Source organism: Silene latifolia, chromosome 4, assembly GCF_048544455.1.
Source record: "Silene latifolia isolate original U9 population chromosome 4, ASM4854445v1, whole genome shotgun sequence".
Classification (NCBI taxonomy): Eukaryota; Viridiplantae; Streptophyta; class Magnoliopsida; order Caryophyllales; family Caryophyllaceae; genus Silene; species Silene latifolia.
This window is the reverse complement of record NC_133529.1, coordinates 28663348-28686347: the sequence shown is the minus strand read 5'-3', so window position 1 is coordinate 28686347 and position 23000 is coordinate 28663348. Positions and strand designations below refer to the sequence as shown.

Genomic DNA, 23000 nt, shown 5'->3' with positions numbered 1-23000 from the left:
GTTAAAATACCTTTAAAACGGATAATTTGGGAAAAAGAATGAATAAAGGAATTAACGAACAGAAACAGTAGACGATAATACGGTTAATAGTTAATTACACGTAGATTAATTAAACTAGGTCAAGGCAGAACAGAAGTTCATAGACAGAAATCAACCTGGAACAGGCGCAGCAGGACTGCGCCCTTTGGAAGAGGCGCAGCAGTTGCTGCGTCTGTTCCAAGGGTGAGTTCTGGCTGTGAAGCCGAAACTGCAAATCGTTAACATTAATTGGTGATTTTAAGGATTAATTAATATATTTACTCGGATGAAAGTGATTTTGTTCATTAATTACATATGAACGAGTCATAAAAGCAACGAAACATGGAAAAGACGAAGTAAACGAATTAATTACATGGATGAACGATTGATTAGTGAACTAATTAGGTTAGACACAACGAATTAATGACAAACTAATGACAAATATGCGATGAATATGACAATAGACAGATGAAAATATATCAAAAGTCGAATTCCAGAAACTCAATATGAACGAATTGAACTTCTACAACCCGCATTGATTTTAATGACGAAAACCCGCAAATATGAGATTATAAGGGATTCAAGTCGGATTTAATGACGAATTATATACTAATGAATGATAAATAATATACATGTGAGAAGATTATGTTATTGTAACAAAGAATTAAAGAAAACAAACGAAAACAAATAAAGAAGACGAATTACAGAGGACGAAGGAAGAAGAAAGGAAGCAGGAACTGCGGCAGCCTCACGAAGAGGCGCAGCAAACACTGCGCTCCTTCGAAGAGGCGCAGTAGTTGCTGCGTCCTTTCTCGACGGTTATCTTCTGGTAATCCGTAAAAAGGGTTTTAAACGAGGTTTTATAAATCGGTTTTAAGAGATGTTTTCGACATAAATCTTATATTAGTGATACAAAAAGTAAATAACAATAATAAAAGAGAGATTGACACCCTCAGACTTACATGTTTGACGAAAACAGATGAACTAAGTTTACGATTAGTGATGCTCGACTCGAATGTAACGAAAGTGCCCTCGTAAGAGGAAAACGATTAAGATTAGTTAAGTTGATTAATTGTGGAGTTGGTCAAATTGGTCGGTCATGCAAACGAGGCTGGTACTCAGAAGGATTCGAGCTTACGTGGTCGAATGTTCAAGCACGTAGACGCCAAAAAGTAAGAACGTGGTCTAGGATGCAAAGGGAGAAGAGAAGGGCGAACACTCGTGTGAGAAATATGTGAGACCGAAGGTCTCTATTTATACTAATCACGTGAAGGAATAGGGTTTTCTGAGAGACTTTGGAAGTGAATCTCGGAAAGATATGAAAAAGATACGAAAAATACGCAGAAAAGGACCTGGGAAGAGGCGCAGCAGTCACTGCGTCTCTTGGAAGAGGCGCAGCACCTGCTGCGTCTGTTCCCAGGTGGTTTCCTCCTGCGGAAGAAAGATTTCCGTGTTTAAATTGTGGAATGACAGGATAATTTGGTTTTCCTTAATATTTTGTATGAATATTACGGGAAATTGTTTACCAAAGATTAAAAGATTGTGAAATATTATAAAATATGGAATAGAAATATCCGGAACATTCCAGAACATTCTGACTCGGGATTTAACGGTTATCAGAAAATGAAGACGGTTTTAGGCCCGGACTCCAAATGTACTCTAATTACTGTCAAAACGACCGTATCGGCGCGTAGATGACAACTAAGAGGTAGACATCAGTGTTTGAGCAATCACTTGACGATAAACTTACGAACTGTCACAAATCGTTCCGCGTATCAAACATGCGGCCCAATCATCACCGGATGGTTTGCGGGAGGTGCAGAAATGAGGTATCTTCATTGATACGTAAGTTACTAGATGCTATGATATGGAGAATGTCGGCTTATGAGGGATATGTGTTGGATAGGGAGGACATGTGTTATATGTGGTTGTGAGGAATAGTGGAAAAAGAAAGGGAAGATTGTTGAGCTAATCGAGGCAAGGAGCATGTTTTGTGAGATATGGGGATTGATATAGTCACGTGTTGAGTTATATAAAAGTAAGTGTATATGGGCCAGGGTGATGTAAGTGTAAAGAAACGTGAGAATGAAAGATTGAAAGGAAGGATGTGAATAGTGACAACTTGAGAGGTGTAAGGATTTATGGAGGGAGATGGTTAGGATTGTGTTGGTTAAGAATATATATATAATGAAAGGTTGTTGTAGAGGGATAGAGAAGAAGGGAACTTAGATGGAGTTATGTCGCGACATGGATTTATAGATAGTGACTGAGTTTGGGAATTTGGATTATCAAGAGGTGAGCACGATGTGTAATTCTTTGGGCAATTAATGGTATGAGGTAAATTGTTGGTTTTCTAGGGATACGAAAGGGAGATACAACTAATTAAAGGGTAACAGTTAGTTGTGGGGACTTGATGGTTACAAGTGTGAGTGAGTAGTATGATGGGAGAGGATTCGTGATAAGAAAGAAGGAGAAGATATTGATATGAATTAATGGAATTTGAGTTGTGGAGCAACAAGAAGGTAATCGGATTACTAAAGAGTTAGGTAGAAGAAGGAAGGAGATGAATTATTAATTGGTATTATTGGATGGAAGTAAGTTGGGAGAACGTTGACCAAAGTTATGGGGCATGAAAGTAAGGAATCATGAAGATACACGATAACATCATGAGAGGGTGTGAGTTAATAGTTATATAGGAGTTCAGGACGACATGTTAGCCGTGAGTTTCGAGGTATTAAAGGAGTAAGAACTGGCAGAGTGTTTGCACAATATGAGATTTTGGTGGAGAGTTAGGCGACGATGCAATAAAGGATAGAATTGGAAGTAATGTTGAGGTAAATTTTGTTGATTGATTTGATGTTCGTTATTTGGGATGATAACCTAAGAGAGGAAAGGGATTGTTATATTAAGAAGTGATAGTAAGAGAGTAGTTTCATGGAAGATGGTAGTGTCGTAGTGTTGTCACTAGTGGTTATGGATGATGTTAAATAGGGAAGATAGCCATTCTAAAGAGGTTGATTTTTTAGTAGAGGCCGGGTTGATATGTATGGTTGTGAGGGGGTATGGAATGTGGTTATAGGAGGCAGGTGCTAGTAGTTGAGTATTAATGGTATGGTTACATTTGTCAGGAAGTGGTAGTTATGCGAATGGGAGAATGTAATAGGAGGGGCATACGAGTTAAGCACGGGTGAGAGGTAACCTTTATCAGGTGGTAACTTACGTGATCAACATTGGGTAGTTAGATTCGATTATGGGTCCATGATATGTATAAATGTTTGTGTGAGGTTCTGACCTCATGAGTCATGATATGGATAATATTCATAAGGTTAGTATCTGTGATTCCATGTAATATGTTGCGTTGTGATCTAGTAAAGAGGTTTTAAGTGTAACACCCCGGTTTATGAAGGAGCCTTTAGCAAGACATTCCCTAATAAACCGGACTGTTACCATCTCGGTTTCCCGAGGTAGTGAATAACAATTAAACTCCAAAGCAATTTATATAATTATTTTTAACTTAATTATTACAAAACCTCTTTAACGTCAAAATACAAAGAACTAACATAAATAAAAGTGATAGTCTTCTAAATGATGATCTAGCTACTAAGTCTTCCGATCCAGTGTCTCACGCCCATCAAGCTCCCGTTCTATCTCTTAAACCTGTCAAGTCTGCTCCCCATTAAAAGGTTCATCACAGGTGTTCACGAATACACAGGGTCAACCACGAGGTTGAGTAGGGAAAACAATGAAACAACAAAAATATGATATGCATGCTCCTCCGTCACCTCCATCTCCATCTCAACTCATATTTCATAACTCATAACTCATATCTCATAACTCATAACCCGACAACCCACCATACCGATCCCCCTAGACTATATATATCGACCGTAGCCGATCCGCGACTCGCACCGAGGACACCAGGGCAAGTCCTGCAGAACCCGCCTGGGCCTTATCACAACATCATCATCACCACACCACATCACCTCAACATCCTCCATCTCCAATGCATATGAATGCTCAACAGTAAACAATGCAATACAATATGTATATCAATGAATGAAATCATGCCAGCTACCAAATGTTGTGATAACACACTCAACACGAACAGTTCAGTCAACCATATCATAGCGTAATCAACAACCACGAATCAAGTCACGTTCACAATTTGGTCATATGAAACACAAACAAGTCAACACAATTCAACAACACGATAAGAAGTCAAGTGTATTTCCCTACCTTTTCGCAATCCAAGCTCACACAAGCAATCAATTATGAACCTTCACATATCCATCACCTACATAACATAATTATATATAATTACCACCTACTCAATCAAATAATCATGCACATAACCTAGACTCATCATAACTTAATAGGAATATCAACTTAAAGAACAAACACGTTTTTTTCCTGATTTTCCAGCACATGACAGACTCGGAATAAAATACATAACTAATTCCAGAAAAATCAAATTGATACAAGGCCAATTGAATTGGAACCCCATGAGTCTTAGCTACAATTTATATCTAACGTGTTTTTCCCAAATTCCATACTTATCAAGGGTTTCCAGACTGATTTCCAAAAACTGACAGAAACCGTCGCATAAAAAGTATTGATTCATAAAACGAGTTTAAAACATTATTTTTCAGAAATTCCAAATCCTATTATCATCTAGACTATACAAAGATTATGTATGAAGAAGCCTCATAACTGAATCGACATAAAAATTAAGGTTTCAAATCATTTTCCACAACCAAATCAGATTCGCGGACTTTTCAGCGACATGTTCATAAATAAATCACCTAGGACAAACCACAAAGAATTTGACTATGAGATTTTATATGCATAAACTAGACATCAAATAAACAGGACTCTCTTTTCAAACTTTTCGAAAAAGACGACTTTAAAACAGTATAAACAATGGAATGAAATCGACTTACAAACAGGGAATCGAATTAGGTTGGAATCGATGAGCAATCTTCAATCAAATGAAAGGATCGTGTGTGTGTGTGTGTTGGTGTGCGTCGAAAAGAGGGAGGCAGGTGAGATGAGGGTTGTGTAGTGTTAGGGTAAAAATTAGGTTAAGAATTAGGTTAAAACATGATGTTGGGTGTTGGGTTAAACATGTTATTGGGTAAACTCCAATGGGTCGAGGGTAAATGGGTTAGCTCACATCTCGAATTCCATGTAAACCCGTCTCAATTAACTTACAAAACAACTCGATCTTACGATACAACGCGAGTCAAGTAAAATAACTTAACGTAATTATCGACTAAACAATTACTCGACTTAAATAGTAATATAAAATACGGAGTATTACAGTCTTCCCCCCTTAAAATGAACTTCGTCCCGAAGTTCGCTCATCTATCACACCTCCAACATCACCGTGGATACCAAAACAGATTCCCCAGTATAAGAACTCATGAACTTAGGTCCATAAAACAAAATGTTAAAACAAAATGTTACATTCTACCCTCCTAAAAAGAAAGTTACGTCCCGGAACTTACTTCATGCAAACATATCACCACGAATCATTCCATCATCCTACTGCCGTTGTTCACCTCAACCTATTAGAGCACCATACCAGTAGTTTAACTACATGCTTCTCTTACACATCAACCAACTAACAGAAGTAAGAACGCAACATAGAGAACTCATTTGCATGCGTACCACACAACGAAACATCAACTTAATCAAACCACAAAGAACACAACATAGAGAACTCATTTGCATGGGTACCACACAACGAAACATCAACTTAATCAAACCACAATCTATAAACAAGTGCAACATAACATTAAGATTTTATAATCCTACCCAACTAAAAACATGGTTACGTCCTCGTAACCTCTTTTCAACTTTCATATACGTATGCAACAAAATCACTGTCAACAACATATAACAGAAAAGAACACATGATAAGAGACTGTACATTAACATTAAAGTCGAAAACAAGGTTTTATTATGGAATTAACTGATTGTCAACAAGTAACACTTATTACTTAGCTCATGCTTAACTTAAAAACACAACATCAAACTAAAAGAACAGCAAGGACGGAGCCAAAGGTTTGCACGGTTTCATAACAGGCCGATCATGGTGTTACTAGCTCTAACCTAATAGTCCTTAGGTCACGCTTACTCTGATTCTGGTGACTTCTATGTCATTCCCTTCCTGGTTCACCTCTTCCCCAAGGTCTGGTTTGGGTGGTTCAGTCGTACTTTCGGCATCAGGTACATTAGCATAAAATTCGTATCTCAGGTCGCCTGATATAAAGTCAAAGGTATGCTCGGGCGGGTAACTGGCCCCGCCGCAGTAATTGGGGTCACGGCATAACCTCATGCAATGGGTGGACAACTCTCTCATATAGAAGTGTTTGCTGTCCTTTAGTATGCCAGAGTCAGGGATAGTATCGATAAGGGTATACGCTCTTAACTGAGTATTAGTTAAGTACTCAGGGTGTCCATTATGGCCATACTTGTCCATGGCAGCACAAAGTTTCTCACAATGCTCATTGAAGTCAGCATCAAGTGACATGTAACAGTCTCGCGGGTGTACATTGTAGGGATCCATCCTACAAAGTGGGAAGTTAAAGAAATTAAGACACAAGGATGCTACCGTAGAAGGGTGTTAAGATAGAGGATACATTCACGAGGTTTAAGTGTGCGAAAGTTATATAACAAGTTTTCGAGTAGTCATTGTAATACCAGGGTTTTGGCCAACTCAAGATTATCACAGTTCGCATTATCTACCAGAGAACAACAACCTTAGAAAGATCAACCACGAGGATACACGTATATCAGCATACAATCTAACATTGACCCCACCAAATTCCTTTCCCAAGTCAAAACTATTACTAATTCCGAACAATTGAGCCATATGCGCATTCATTCTGCCCTACTACTAAACAATCACCAGGAGTATTAGAACATGCGGTGCATATGCACTACTTAAACACTTTGAAACCATAGAAAACATAACACATAATCAAAACCAATTGACCCATCAGACACGCAACATGAGTTAGTCAGTTTGTATGATATAAATTCTAGAAACATATTTCCCAATAAAAATTACAACATATGATCCATGACAACACTACACTACTTCCATATCGCCCATGTGTTTAACATTTTAGCAACCATATCGTTCAGTTGTGTCCAGCAACTCAGTATAATTCATTTTCAGCAAAACGAAAGATATCGCATAAACAACTTAAACATGTACATATACCATCATATAACTTGTAAAACATTATATATGACAAAATATTAGCAAGGTGAAAAAGTTCTCTGGTTTGCACGGTTTGAACAAATAGGCAACTCGCGGCTCAATTAAACATAACTATAACGACTATCATTTAAACATACGCATAACATGTGAATCATCAAAGGGTTATCTCATTATAATTGGTCAACATAGCTGACATAAGAAAAAAAAATTCCGTCAAAATAATCACCTTAGCATTTCATGACAATACAACTATGAACATATCCAATAAGGAACAACAACACTATTTTATTATCATATCATAGGTCTAGGTTCAACTGAAATAATTTAATGCGATGAAGGTAATAAGTATAACTATAGGCACACAACTCACATGAAAGACATTAGAACTCAGATGACATTCTACATGTGTGAACATTTAGACATACTCATTACTTTCATCCATGTGTAAACATTTAAACATAATTATTATAAATATTCATGCGAGTGTATTAGAACAATCAAGTTAACATTTAACGCCACCAAATTTACCAAGATATGATAATATAGTTTTATATTTATGTATATCCGACCACTATACACATATGATGAACACACCAGAGATATTACAACACGCCAAACATATATAAAATATGCAAACAACTGGACTCGTATAAAATATTCCACCCTCGATTAAGAATCAATTTAAGCTATTCAATTTCACTCATACTATCATGTCAACAATGTTATCAACTAAACTTTAATTCTATCACTTGTTAAGATACATAACTACTGAACATGCGTGCTACTATCATCATATAAAAACATTATAAGGTCACATTAATAAGGCTCATGAAATAACCAAACAATTGTATGAGAACTCAACATAGAACGCACATTTTACAAGTCACGATTCACGTTGTAACTTCCAAAGACCACGAACAAATAACCGTTCGATTAGAATTTGATTCATATTACTTTTATAACATACGGAGAGTTAAAAGCACAGGGGAAAAAGAATTAGGTCTAAAGCACAAGAATTCAATTTTTTAAAGGATTTTACAACTCAGTTGGTCCAAACAAGTATGTGACAGCAATTGGTCCGAAACTTGGGTCAGTTTGCAAAACTTACCATTTAATATAGAGATATCAAGAATTTTCGTGACTTATCAATTTGAAAACATATACGAATCTTCTGATCGATGGAGTTGGAATTATGCAAAAATTATTAATACAATTTAAATGAGGATTTTTACAAAATCGTTGGTCAAAACATCACTGCACAGGAACTTCCTGACCACAGCCCACTAAAATATTTATTACTCCTAATCCGTATATCCTATAAGCATTAAACCAACGCCAAATGAACATTAACTCACGAGGCTATCTCTCATAAAATTTTCATCCATAGGCAATAGACAGAAAAGAAATGGCAGTAAGATCAATTCGAGAGTAAAATCAAACAAACGTGTTTCAGCGCTAGGTCACTCATTTACTATGTTCCAAGCTCTTACAACCACACTATCGATACTAACCCATCCTAACTTAAATCTCACACTGTGTACCTTCGTAACATCTCCCCCATAGAATCCCTTCGCATCTCGATCTACTCCTTACATCTAAATCACGATTGCTATGACTAGAAACATGCAATTCAATAGTGTTTCTGATTACTATCACAATACTATACTAGCATGGCTTCGGGATCACATAACCGCATATCACTAGACATAATAGTACTATCAACACATCATTCAACATCCATCCAGATAAATATCATCAAGTCGCAATTATTTTCACGCTCGCGATTACCACAATCCAACACTTCATTGATTATCAACCTGAACACAAAAATTTATTTCTCATCTCCACAACATCATATGATCACGTCATCATTCATACAAAATACTTACCGTAACGTTATCCTGCAGACTGGTTAGAATATATGGGTCTCAAGGTATACATCAACTCGATTATATCCAAGGTTTTTCTTCTAACTACCCCATTCACTCAATTTATCTCGGGTTACCTGGTTCAAAACTGAGAGGGCAAAAGAGCACGCATTAAGGGCGCCTTCTTAACCGCACTGTGAGCTCCTAACAGTTTATTCCCAGGGGTTCATTTTATTTAGACACATCCTACGTTCATTGGGTTCATTGGTTTAGGCCTGAGGATCGTTCGCTCTGATACCACTTTGGAACACCCCGGTTTATGAAGGAGCCTTTAGCAAGACATTCCCTAATAAACCGGACTGTTACCATCTCGGTTTCCCGAGGTAGTGAATAACAATTAAACTCCAAGGCAATTTAAATAATTATTTTTAACTTAATTATTACAAAACCTCTTTAACGTCAAAATACAAAGAACTAACATAAATAAAAGTGATAGTCTTCTAAATGATGATCTAGCTACTAAGTCTTCCGATCCAGTGTCTCACGCCCATCAAGCTCCCGTTCTATCTCTTAAACCTGTCAAGTCTGCTCCCCATTAAAAGGTTCATCACAAAAGTTCACGAATACACAGGGTCAACCACGAGGTTGAGTAGGGAAAACAATGAAACAACAAAAATATGATATGCATGCTCCTCCGTCACCTCCATCTCCATCTCAACTCATATTTCATAACTCATAACTCATATCTCATAACTCATAACCCGGACAACCCACCATACCGATCCCCAGACTATATATATCGACCGTAGCCGATCCGCCACTCGCACAGAGGACACCAGGGCAAGTCCCGCAGAACCCGCCCGGGCCTTATCACAACATCATCATCACCACAACACATCACCTCAACATCCTCCATCTCCAATGCATATGAATGCTCAACAGTAAACAATGCAATACAATATGTATATCAATGAATGAAATCATGCCAACTACCAAATGTTGTGATAACACACTCAACACGAACAGTTCGATCAACCATATCATAGCGTAATCAACAACCACGAATCAAGTCACGTTCACAATTTGGTCATATGAAACACAAACAAGTCAACCCAATTCAACAACACGATAAGAAGTCAAGTGTATTTCCCTACCTTTTCGCAATCCAAGCTCACACAAGCAATCAATTATGAACCTTCACATATCCATCACCTACATAACATAATTATATATAATTACCACCTACTCAATCAAATAATCATGCACATAACCTAGACTCATCATAACTTAATAGGAATATCAACTTAAAGAACAAACACGTTTTTTTTCCTGATTTTCCAGCACATGACAGACTCGGAATAAAATACATAACTAATTCCAGAAAAATCAAATTGATACAAGGCCAATTGAATTGGAACCCCATGAGTCTTAGCTACAATTTATATCTAACGTGTTTTTCCCAAATTCCATACTTATCAAGGGTTTCCAGACTGATTTCCAAAAACTGACAGAAACCGTCGCATAAAAAGTATTGATTCATAAAACGAGTTTAAAACATTATTTTTCAGAAATTCCAAATCCTATTATCATCTAGACTATACAAAGATTATGTATGAAGAAGCCTCATAACTGAATCGACATAAAAATTAAGGTTTCAAATCATTTTCCACAACCAAATCAGATTCGCGGACTTTTCAGCGACATGTTCATAAATAAATCACCTAGGACAAACCACAAAGAATTTGACTATGAGATTTTATATGCATAAACTAGACATCAAATAAACAGGACTCTCTTTTCAAACTTTTCGAAAAAGACGACTTTAAAACAGTATAAACAATGGAATGAAATCGACTTACAAACAGGGAATCGAATTAGGTTGGAATCGATGAGCAATCTTCAATCAAATGAAAGGATCGTGTGTGTGTGTGTGTTGGTGTGCGTCGAAAAGAGGGAGGCAGGTGAGATGAGGGTTGTGTAGTGTTAGGGTAAAAATTAGGTTAAGAATTAGGTTAAAACATGATGTTGGGTGTTGGGTTAAACATGTTATTGGGTAAACTCCAATGGGTCGAGGGTAAATGGGTTAGCTCACATCTCGAATTCCATGTAAACCCGTCTCAATTAACTTACAAAACAACTCGATCTTACGATACAACGCGAGTCAAGTAAAATAACTTAACGTAATTATCGACTAAACAATTACTCGACTTAAATAGTAATATAAAATACGGAGTATTACATTAAGAAAGTCTTCTGGTCAAGGAAGTTGTACTGAGTCAGTGTTATGGGATTGTATAAGTTATGATGACGATCGATGTGGTTGTTGTGCCTCGGGTGGCAATCCGGGCACGGTAATTCGTGTTGTGATACGAGTATTTTCGCGCTGCGGTGCGGCTGTTGGTGGCGGTGTTGCGATGCCGTCATCGGTTGTGGTGGAGTAGGCGGAATACTGATGAGACGAACTTTCGAAAGTATATATTAGTTATGTTGATTGTTGTTTTGTTTACTTCTATACCCTGTGAGGTTCGGCTTGGACATATAGACTGTTGTTTTGTTTACCGATGTTCTTACCAATGTCGGCTTGGGAGTGGGGATAGAGAAGATATTAAAGAGAGTTGGGTATGTTTCCATTGTTGTCATGGTATTGTAATATTCTGTTAATGGGACACAGTTGTGAGAGGTTGTTAGAATACTTTTGATCTTGTTTTAGATCAGCCATTGGTGGACATAGTTGTGGCAAAAGAATTGTGGAACATATATGGTATTGAACTTGAAACTACAGGTGGTTTATAACCTTTTTATTGGGACAGTGAGTACGGAGTATTGGGACTTAGTATCATATTAAGTTATGGGTGACTTTTGTGGTAATAAAAGAAATGAACTTGAGAAGCTAATGTGGGTGTGTGTAAAAATTGTGAATCGTGAGTTATGATCGTGGAGATGACTGTATATGTATATATATGTATATGTATATGTATATATATGTATATGTATATATATGTATATGTATATATATATATATATATATATATATATATATATATATGTATATATATGTATATATATATGTATATATATATGTATATATATGTATATATATATGTATATATATATGTATATATATGTATATATATATGTATATATATGTATATATATATATATATATGTATATATATATATATATATATATATATATATATATATATATATATATATATATATATATATATATATATATATATATATAGAGAGAGAAATAAGATCAAATGAGTTAGGGTACTTTTGGTGAGTTACCCCTCTAAATCTGGACCATTCATCTAACATAAGATATGTGGCTGAGATTTAATCTTACATCTCATATATAAAGTAAATTTTTGACACTTGAACTTCTTTTTCCCACTTTTTTCATTCAGTTTCACTCTCTCTCTATCTTTCTCTCTCTCTCTCTCTCTCATATTTTCGTTATTCAGTTTCTGCATTCCTCGTCAGTTTCGTTCGTGGTTCTCGTCAATTGGACTTCAGTTATTGTGCTCAATTTGTTCGTCTTTCTACTCCATTTTCGGTTTCTCTCAACAGGTAATCAATGAACTCAATTGAACTTCAGTTATTGTGCTCAATTTCCGCTGATTTTCTACTCGATTTTCGGTTCCTCTTCTTGTTTTCTACTTGATTTTCTTTTGTTTTCTGTGTTTATTCTTCATTTTGTTTAGTATATAGTTTAATTTTGTTTTGTTTTTGTTGTTAAATTAATTTTTTCAATTTTTCCGCATAATTTAGGGTTTCGTAATTCATTTTTTCATTTTTTGTATCTTTTCTTCAGGTTTTTCTTTTTTGTCTTGAATTCCTGTACATTCTAATGAACATAATGTGTGTTTGTTTGGAATTATTTGTGTTATTGTAATATATTGATGTTGTTATTGTAATGTATTTGTGCTAGTTATTGTAATTTAGAAAATCTGTTATTGTAATGAGTATTATTTTAGATATTGATCTTTGGTTAGTGTTTAAAAGTCAGCTTTTAGTCAAGTCCAGTTATTTTGATATGAAAAGTTTGTTATTGTAATATATTGATGTTGTTATTGTAATGTATTGTGGTAGTTATTGTAATATAGTAATTTAGTTATTCTATACGTAGTATTATTTAGTTATCATTTTAGTCAAGTCCAGTTATTGTATTCTCAGATGCGATTATTGTATTATTAAAATTCAGTTATTGTATTAGTTGTTGTCATATTTTTTGTGTTTATTCTGATAATTTTGTATTCTGTTGCTCGGTGATACAAACAAATGGGTCCTAAACGTAGCGGGAGCCCAAGATGGTAATAAAGATGATTTGAAACGCTCAAAAGTAAATTTTCCAAAAAAGAAGCTCGATGAAGGTTCCTGAACTTCAAAATTGAACATGTGAGTATATGTGTGCTGCCCCCTTGTTATGAGTTTCTCTTTATTTGATGTGTTACTCTTTTTAATTTTTGCTTGATTTTCCATTTTCAAAGTGCTTCAAACATTAAAGTGAGTCATCGTCCTAATGGTTTGGTTAATCTGGTAAAACAACTTGGTCCAAATCAAAGGTCATTGAGATCGGATTTGGCGGTTTGCTTGATTTTAAAGTGACCAAGATACCATTGGGTGTTATACCATTGTTTGTAAAACACTTTAATGCTACGCTCATATTTTTAAAGCAAGAGATGTCAAATTTCTTCTGTCAAAAGATGATGTGTGTGATGTTTTTGGATTGCCAAATGGTGGTGATAAGGTTGAGGTTGTTTATACTGGACATAGTGTATTGTCTTCACAAGAAACGTTGAAAGTTGAGTTCCGGAAGAAGTTTAACGTAGAAGGGACAAATTATGTTACTATCCCTGCTGTTTATACTGCAATTATCGATTTGGGGGATGATGGGGAGATGAATTTAGGAGGTCATTTGTGCTTTATGCTATGTCCATTGTCCTTGCTCCCCCTTCAAATTATGGAATTGACTTTACAATTCTTAAAGCGGTGCAAGATGTTTCACGTATCCACCATTTGGATTGGTGTGGGTATGTGTTTGATAAATTAGTCGCAGGTGTTGAGCAGTGTAGAACTGGGTTCTCTACTTTGCGTGGTTGCATACTTGTTGTTATGGTGGCATACTTCCATCGTTTGTCTTTTAAGGAAAAAACAATGTCTTCTGAGACTCCTCTTATCAAGCACTGGGATGAGAAGTATTTTGTTAGTAGGTGTATTTCAGAGTTCAAGTCTGGTTCGCTAGGTAATGGGAATATGTCAATGGTGTGTATCCTGTCTCCGCAAACGCTTAAGAGAAGCAAAAGTCACCGAGGTGTGTGCGATCGTTGATAAACTTTGAACACAGGAAAAAGTATCTGAACTGTCTGACTGTTTTGATACTGATGATGTTATTCGAGCAAAGGCCGCTGATGTAAGTTCCAATCATTCTTTCAATCATTTTTGTGTAGTTACTGTAAAGGTGTAGTGTAGTTATTTTAAAGTTTTGTAGCAGTTATTTTTCCAATTATTGTAAATTATTGTAAAGACTTAGGACAATTATTGTAAAGACTTAGTACAATTATTGTAAAGACTTAGGACAATTATTGTAAAGACTTAGGACAATTATTGTAAAGACTTAGTATAATTATTGTAAAGACTTATTATAATTATTGTAAAGACTTAGGACAATTATTGTAAAGACTTAGTACAATTATTGTAAAGACTTAGGACAATTATTGTAAAGACTTAGGACAATTATTGTAAAGATTTAGTATAATTATTGTAAAGAGTTATTATAATTATTGTAAAGACTTAGTATAATTATTCATTTTTTTTTCTTTTTCTTAGGTTTCCCAAGCACATCTTTTGATGATGAAGAGGGATGTTGAGATATTTCTCCATTTGTACACGCAACGGAAGGAAGCGATGGGGAAGGAGTGTGGTTCTTCAACAGTTGAAGAATCTTCGACAGCCACTTCAGTTTCTTCGACTCCTGCTTTCATTAGTGACGATGATTCTTTGTTCACTAAATATTTCAATTTTATTTGTGAAAAAGCTGAGGAAATGAAACAGGCGGGAAGTAAACTGCCGTTGTATGAAAGTTTTTGTAAGGAGCATGAAAAGGGGAAGCATGAAAAGGGGGAGCATGAAAAGGGAAAAGATGAAAGGAATGGGGGTTTTGCGTTTGATCCCGAAAAATATAAGGTGGTTTATTCTCGGGAGAAAGGTAAAAATAAGGTCCCTGATGTAGCGGTTGAGAAACCGAATGAGGAGGTGCCAACTGATGACGGCATTGATAATATTGATGTTGAGAATGAAGCTGTGGACTTGAGTAGTGTGGATGACGTTGTTAACAAAGTTGTCAACGAGGGTGTTGTTGGGGATAGAATCCAAGATAATTCTGTTATAAGTGCTTACCTGCTGCATTCAGACGTTATGCCTGAGCATACGTTTTTTGGGATTTGTGGTATAGGGTGTGATTTAGATTGTGAATCACCCAATCCTGATGCAGTTGTAGTTTCTGTTTTTTTGTGCAAGTACAAGGAGCTTTTTGCTCCTATTTTAATGCGGAGGAAGACTGTACTTGATTACTGTTTTCTGCACGATCATGACCTACGAATTGGGTAAGCATTATATGTTTTTTGTTCCCTCTCTTTTTTTTTCTTTTTTTGCTAATATATCTACTATATAATTTGTTTTCATGTGGCAGGGAGGATTTGGTTGTGTTTTCATTTCATCACATGTTAACTCGAGATGACATTATTTCATTGTCTGCTAAGACTATGATCACATCGAACGTGATTGATTGCTGGTCATTCTTACTTAATGACATGCTGGTCAAGGTTGGGAAAGGGTTATCCCCCACAAGAAGTTTTTTTTGTACAAGTCATTCGGTATGTGAAATTTTTTTTATATATTTCTGTTTCAGTAAATTTACAATGGTTATGACAGTTATTCTATTGTAGTTACTTGATTATTGTAAAGTATATTAGCTGTTATTTTATTCAGCTAAAACAGTTTTTCATATTCTTCAATTTTCCTATTCTTCAATTTTGTTTATTGTTTCTGTGATTATTCTAATACTGTATTTCAGTTATTGTATTATACAAGTTCAATTATTCTGTCTTTTTTACAAGTTACAATAACTGAGTTTTCATAATACAATAACATTGTTATTGTAATACAATAATCGATTATTGTATTACAATAACAATGTTATTGTATTATGAAAACTCAGTTATTGTATTATGAAAGCTGTTTTTGTTGTGATAGTTATTGTAAAGCAGAATAGTAGTTATTGTATTCAGTTAACCAAGTTTTTTCATTGTGATATTTCATTTTCTCTTATCGTGTGGTAATATTTTTCATAGGCTTCTTTGTTTAAGCTTATCAAAGTCATTGATGAGAAAGATTTATACAGAAAGGAAATTTCTAATGTTTGGGACACTGTCATTGAGAACAGCGAAGGTTCTCTTGACATTGGTGCCGATTTGGTAATTTTTCCAATTCTTTCTGTTCTTTCTTTCTTCTGTTGATTATTTTATTGTTGAGAACAGCAAAGGTTTATGTACGCCTGTTTTATCATGCCAGGTTTTTATTCCTGTTCATTTTGGAGATCATTTTTTCTGTGTTGTTGTTAACTTTGTGGGGAAGACTGTGGACTATCTTGACAATCGTGTATATGATGATTTTGAAGATAGTATCTGGGTGTTGGCTACCAACTCTATTGTATGTACCTTATTATAAGTTTTTGTTTTCATCTACTTCTTTTAGTTATTTTTCTTGTTCTTTAGTGATGATTTTTGATTTAAAAATGTAACCAGGTTGAAATATTTGGTAGTTATCTTGTCGAGAAAGGTTTTGAAAGAGGCAGTGAGGTCCGCAATTTCAAATTTGTAAATGTGGCTTTTGGGTGGAAATCGGAAGGGTCCTTAATTTGGATTGTGGTGTTTTTGTCATGATTCATATGATGTTTTATGCTGGGAAGTTGTTCAAATCTGAGTTGCATGACCCATTGAAAAGGATCATATATAGAGCTGAGATAGCTGCCATCTTGGTTTTAGCCAATATCAACAAAATTAGGAAAGAATTGTTGGATTTGGTTGATGATTTTACAAAGACAAAGGCACCTTTGCTGCCTGTTTTGCTTGAGAAGCGTAGGCTAGCTGAGTTGGAAGCGGCAAGGGCTGAAGCTGATGCTTTGGAAGCTCTTAGGGTTATGGCAGAGGAACCTGATGATGGTGTAGGTACTCCGGGGCCTAGGAAAAAGAGTATGCCTGGTACACCTATGAGCGCTGGGATGATTAGATCAGGCCGAGGTAGTAGACCGAACTCTGATGGTCTTGGTCCGCTCAATAAACTGTGGCAAGGCAGATACAAATCTTGTTGTTGTTTCAAAAGTTATGAGGGCTAACAGCAGATATACACGCGCTATGCCAAGCAAGAAGAAACAAGTTGTTGATTATTGTTTCTTGGATGATTACAATCTTGCAGATGAGTATGTTCATTTTTCTCCAAACTCAATGAGAAACAAGTTTGTGTGATTATTCTAATAATTGTATTCTACAAGTTCAATTATTCTATGTTTTTTTACAATTACAATAACTGAGTTTTCATAAAACAATAACTATGTTAATGTAGTACAATAATCGATTATTGTATTACATTAACATAGTTATTGTTTTATGAAAAACTCGTTTATTGTTGCTGGTAGTTATTTTTTAAATATTGTTTTTAAAATTTACTAAGCTTTTTTTTTTTTAACTCCTTTGCAGTGAACTTCTGTTTTCTCATGGGCAATGCTATCTTGGATAGGTCGATATTCTTTCTACGAAGCCCGATGATTACACCGAGTTGCGCGTAATAGCCGCCCTGGTCGCTTGTCTTGAATTTCATGGAGGTTAAGGAGAAAGAAGCGCCAGTGATGATGTTCCTTGGGACACAACATATGGTATGATCTGTTTTTCATTGTTCAGTTACTGTAGAATGTTTAATCATTTATCTTCAATTTTATTAACGCTTTATGGTATTTATAGGAAATCTTTGAAGAGATGCTAGAGCAAGCAATGATAGTGATGATGTAATCGACGACCCGAGAAAGACAAGGTTGTGCAGTCTTGGTCCCATTTTTTAGGTGAAAATGTTGTAAACTCTGAGATCGATGTGGACCTTGTCTTCATCCCGTTGTCTTTAGAGAAGTACTACTTTTGTGTTTGTGTGAACTTTATGAACGAGACGGTTGATGTGCTGGACCATACGTCGCATAAAGATTGGGAAAAATCCGATTTTTACAGACTTGCAAAGATTGCAGTACGTTTTTCTAACTCCTGATCATATACAAATGCTATTTTCAATCGTAATTATTGTATTGTCACAACAAAGTTATTGTATTGTTTTAAACTTGTTATTGTATAGTCGTGCTTTCTAATTCTTTCTTTTTTTGTACATGTTTGTAGGTTAATTGTTTTTCCGACTTTTTGGAGACAAGGAAAACAAAGAAAAGAAGGAGTTGTCATTAACACATTTACATTCGTGAATGTTGATTTTGAATGGAAAGCGACTATCAGGGGTGATAAGGAATCGGGATTTTACACAATGTTTCACATGCTCACATATGAAGGGAAGCACGAGCAAGGATTGTATGCGGTTAACAAGAAATGTGAGAGGATTCCTATATGGCTTGAGATGGTTGCTATTTTGTTGATGTCAGATGTCAACGAGTCAAGAGCATCTCTTTTGGAACAAGTGGGAACTTTCAAAGTGAGTATATCGGAAGTAGAGAAAGAACTTATAAAATTCAAAGATCGGGGAAGAAAAGGGTTAAAACAACAAATTTCTTCGGTCCTTCTCGTGAAACACATAAAAGAACAATTGATTGATTATAGATGGATTTAGCAAACAATTCTAGATGGATTTGTTCGATAATCTAATGTTTAGATAGTCATATTGATTGTTTGAACAAATTTGATGTAGTGTCATTGGTTGATCGAACAAGTTAGTGTTTTTGTAATGCCTTTAAGTCATTATTGTAATATCTCTAGACAGTTATTCAAATGATCAAATGCAATTATTCTATCAGCCTTCATGTAGCTGATTATTGTAAAGCGTTTGCCCAATTATTTTAAAGCATACCTCTGATTATTTTAAAGCTCTCATGTATCTGATTATTGTAAATCTCTTCCCAAATTATTTTAAAGCATATCCTTGATTATTGTAACAAATTGGCAAGTGCAAAGCATTATCAATCACTGTAAAGCATTATCAAATTAATATATTTATGGAAATATATAAAGCATAATTGTGATTATTGTATAGTTTTCACATGATTATTGTAATAGCGCAAGGTATTATTAAATGAACAAAATCAGAACAATTGCAAAAAAATTCAACATCAATTAATGTAAAGCATAACTTTGATTATTGTAAAAGTCTAACACACTTATTGTAAAGTATACCCCGATTACTTGTAAAAAGTCTAACACAATTATTTTGCAATCTTGCGGTTATTTGTAAAGCATAATATGGATTATTTTAAAACGTAATCTTGATTATTTTAAAGCGTAATGCATTTTTCATTTTTCATTCTTCTTCTTCATCTTCATCCTCCATTTCGTTTTCCTCTTCATCTTCTTCCTCCAAAGCATGCTCAACAAACGGATTTGGACAGTTTCTCTTGTCATGGTGTCCCATTTGTTTGCGCTTATTACATAGCCTCTTCGGTTTGCTCGCCTTCTCAATTGCCTTATCCTTGTTTGATTTCATTCTCATGCCGCTTCCTTTGTTTTTTGCAATCTTGGGTGGAAGAACAGTAATATTTGATTTTGCTGAACAACCTAAGAGCATTTCCAGTTCTTGATCCTTTGTCAAGCTCTCTTTGGTTGGATTTATTTTCTCTCGGAATTGTAAAAGCATCAAACTTAGCTCCTTGATTTGATTATCGTGCATCGAGTTAAGAACACTTATTGTTGCATAAAACTCTGACCATACCCTTGATAATTCCAATTTTCTCAAATCAAAGGGATCGTAGTCTTGCAATAACTTTCCATCCAATCCATACAAAGGCTTTCTATATGATTTCTTCGTCCATCTAGTTTCGATGTCTTTGCTCCCGTATGCTTTGCAGTCCTTTTCCCGATATAATCCATATAATGTGTTTACAAAGGATTCCTTTCCTCTCAAACATCTTGCACGTACATGTTGTTTCCTTTGATTCGTTATTGTGAGCAACCCGCATGCACAAAGTGTAGTTATTTTAAAAGGCAATCATAGTTATTATATAGTTCAACATGAATTATTTTATGCGGACTAGCAATTAACACCAAGGTAGAAGTCCTTCAGTTTTTTATGTTTAATATAATGTTACAAAGTAGTTTTCACATGATTATTAATTTATTCAAATGATCAAATGCAATTATTTTAAAGCTTTTTATGTAGCTGATTATTGTAAAGCGTTTGCCCAATTATTGTAAAGCATACCTCTGATTATTTTAAAGCTCTCATGTATCTGATTATTGTAAAGCTCTTCCCCAATTATTTTAAAGCATATCCTTGATTATTGTAACAAATTGGCAAGTGTAAAGCATTATCAATTATCAAAGCATTATCAAATTAATATATTTATGGAAAAAAATCAGAACAATTGCAAATAAACTCTACATCAATTATTGTAAAGCATAATTGTGATTATTGTATAGTTTTCACATGATTATTGTAATGGTAAAAGACGGTTATTGTATTCTTTTATCACAGTTATTGTATGTTAAAGTAAAAAGACAGTTATGTTTATAAAATTGAATAACTTGAAATACTCTATGCTTCCTGTAGGCATCTTCAACATTTATAATGTGCATGTTTCCTTGCTCAGAAAATCCAACAACGGCACACGAACAGGGAGCCATTTGCACTTGCTCTTGGAACTCATAGAAAACAGTATGTGTGTAGATTTTAGAGGCATGTTTTTCAATCATTGTCTTAGAAGAAACCTGTGGCAATGTGCTGTCACTTGCAGCATCAAGAAATCTGTGATTATAGCGTTGTTGTTCCATTGCACTCTGAAAACGCAACCAAAATTCTACAAGTGTGCCGTCTATGCTCTCAAATCTTTTGAAATAACTGTTTTGACTCTCTGATCTTTGTGTAGTCTTCAAAAGGCAGCCTAAAGGCAAATCCCTAAAGTAAGCAGGTATCCATTTGTGCCTTTTGCCATACATGTATGTCAACCAAGTATTATCATTCAACTCAAAGTCATTAATCACTTGAGTCCATTTTTCTTCAAACTCAATGGGTTCCAAGTCAGTATCCCAAACAACTCCGCATATCCGTTGTCTCCTTACAAATCTGTGACTCAACTTTATCGGTAAGTTTTTTCATTATATGCCACATGCAGTAGCGATGTCTTGCTTGCTTGAATACAGAACGCACCCCGAGTTTAATTGTCGGATCTTGATCAGTAAGAATGCACTGAGATTCCTTGTTGCCCATACAATCAAGGAACTTCTTAAGCACCCAAATGAATGACCCATCGTTCTCATGATCGACAAGTGCAGCAGCAAAAGTCACTGATTTTTTGTGGTTGTCAACACCAGTGAATGGGGTGAAGACCATGCGGTACTTGTTAGTACCGTAAGTAGGATCAAAGGTGATGGTGTCCCCAAACAAGGAATAATTCATTCTTGCTTGTGCATCTGCCCAAAAGAGTTTAGCCAAACAATTATCCTCATCAACTTGGTAAGCATAGTAAAAGCCATCTTGCGATTGAGAAAGCGCTTTAAATAATCGAGAATCATGTCAAGATCATTCTCACCTATATAACATTTAATATTTCTTTTGAAGTTCTTGAAATCATTGAGAGATGCACCAATGTTTGCATACCCATTTGATTGTTCCGCTTAATTCTAAAAGTCTTGGTAGCCCCGATGTTGAGTTTACAATTGTTAACAATTGTCTGCTTCATGTAAAGGTTAAGTGTTCTTACGTTTTTCTGGAATTCCCGTTCTTTGAGTGAGCAGAGCTTGTGATTATGACCTTCATAAAACGTATCAATAGCATACCCTATTAGCTCCTTAAGGTCATTGAATACAGCACAAAACCGTGTTTTTGCCTTGCAACCAAATCTTGTTATTTTTGTTTTCTTTGGCTCTACAGACCTTTTCCTCTTTTTTTTCTCTTCTGTGTTTTCAAATTCAACAACAGGTTTGAGTTTTTTGCGATCCTCTTTGAATCCATGTCTGTTGCAGACCATTGATTTTTTGTCTATCAAACCATCACGGAATCTTGTTTGTGTGTACTTCCTTGGTATGAAACCACAAGCCACAGCATATAAATTGTAAAACTCTATTGCCTCCTCCAGCTTTACAAACATTAATCCCAGAGCAGGTTTGAAACCATTTTCTACCATCCTATTCCACTCCTCACCGCCATCCGGGAGTATATCTCAATCCCAGATTATGGATAGTATTTTCTCCTGTTTCGAGCATTAAATAAAAAGGTGTAGAAAAAGTTGTTGCATTGGTAGTATTAATTTCAATGCCTGGAAACATTAAAACAGGAGAACTGTTATGGTATTATTAATTTCAATATCTTAGATTCTATACAAAACAAAACAATACAACCTCTGCAGCAGCAGTTATTTTAACGTTATATTTCAGTTATTGTATTATACAAATACAATTATTCTATCGAGAGAGGGAGTGTTTTAATGAAATTGGTAGCCTAGTCCACTACAATACACACACAGTTATTTTAATGTAGTATTAAAGTTATTTCATTATTAAAGAGTAGTTATTGTAAGGATTTTTTGGTCAGATCCTATAAAGTAGTATTTATTATGAAAAAAACAATCTCTGTTACAGCAATTATTTTAACGTTATAATGCGATTTATTGTATTATACAAATG

The 23000-nt window shown here is 35.2% G+C and overlaps 2 protein-coding genes and 3 long non-coding RNA genes across 5 annotated transcripts; 2 read left to right on the top strand and 3 right to left on the bottom strand.

Annotated features, from left to right (window-relative positions):
* Positions 1-3556: 3556 nt before the first annotated feature.
* Positions 3557-5506, bottom strand: LOC141652173 (uncharacterized). The gene is made up of 3 exons (XR_012547005.1): positions 4959-5506; positions 4255-4312; positions 3557-3684 (listed from the first exon to the last, which is right to left on the bottom strand). It is a non-coding gene; the product is annotated as an uncharacterized LOC141652173 (long non-coding RNA).
* Positions 5507-9574: 4068 nt separating this feature from the next.
* On the bottom strand, positions 9575-11186 carry LOC141652172 (uncharacterized). Its single transcript, XR_012547004.1, has 3 exons — positions 10977-11186; positions 10272-10329; positions 9575-9702 (listed from the first exon to the last, which is right to left on the bottom strand). It is a non-coding gene; the product is annotated as an uncharacterized LOC141652172 (long non-coding RNA).
* Positions 11187-15073: 3887 nt separating this feature from the next.
* LOC141651296 (uncharacterized) lies at positions 15074-16070 on the top strand. Its single transcript, XM_074459015.1, has 2 exons — positions 15074-15728; positions 15815-16070. The coding sequence occupies exons 1-2, from the start codon at positions 15169-15171 to the stop codon at positions 16068-16070; spliced, it is 816 nt and encodes a 271-aa protein (XP_074315116.1). The 5' UTR covers positions 15074-15168.
* Positions 16071-16510: 440 nt separating this feature from the next.
* LOC141652171 (uncharacterized) lies at positions 16511-17025 on the top strand. Its single transcript, XR_012547003.1, has 3 exons — positions 16511-16598; positions 16696-16833; positions 16929-17025. It is a non-coding gene; the product is annotated as an uncharacterized LOC141652171 (long non-coding RNA).
* A 3806-nt stretch (positions 17026-20831) lies between these two features.
* On the bottom strand, positions 20832-22501 carry LOC141651295 (protein FAR1-RELATED SEQUENCE 5-like). The gene is made up of 4 exons (XM_074459014.1): positions 22366-22501; positions 21976-22272; positions 21517-21869; positions 20832-21452 (listed from the first exon to the last, which is right to left on the bottom strand). Exons 1-4 carry the CDS (start codon positions 22499-22501, stop codon positions 20832-20834), a joined length of 1407 nt encoding a protein of 468 aa, XP_074315115.1.
* Positions 22502-23000: the final 499 nt, after the last annotated feature.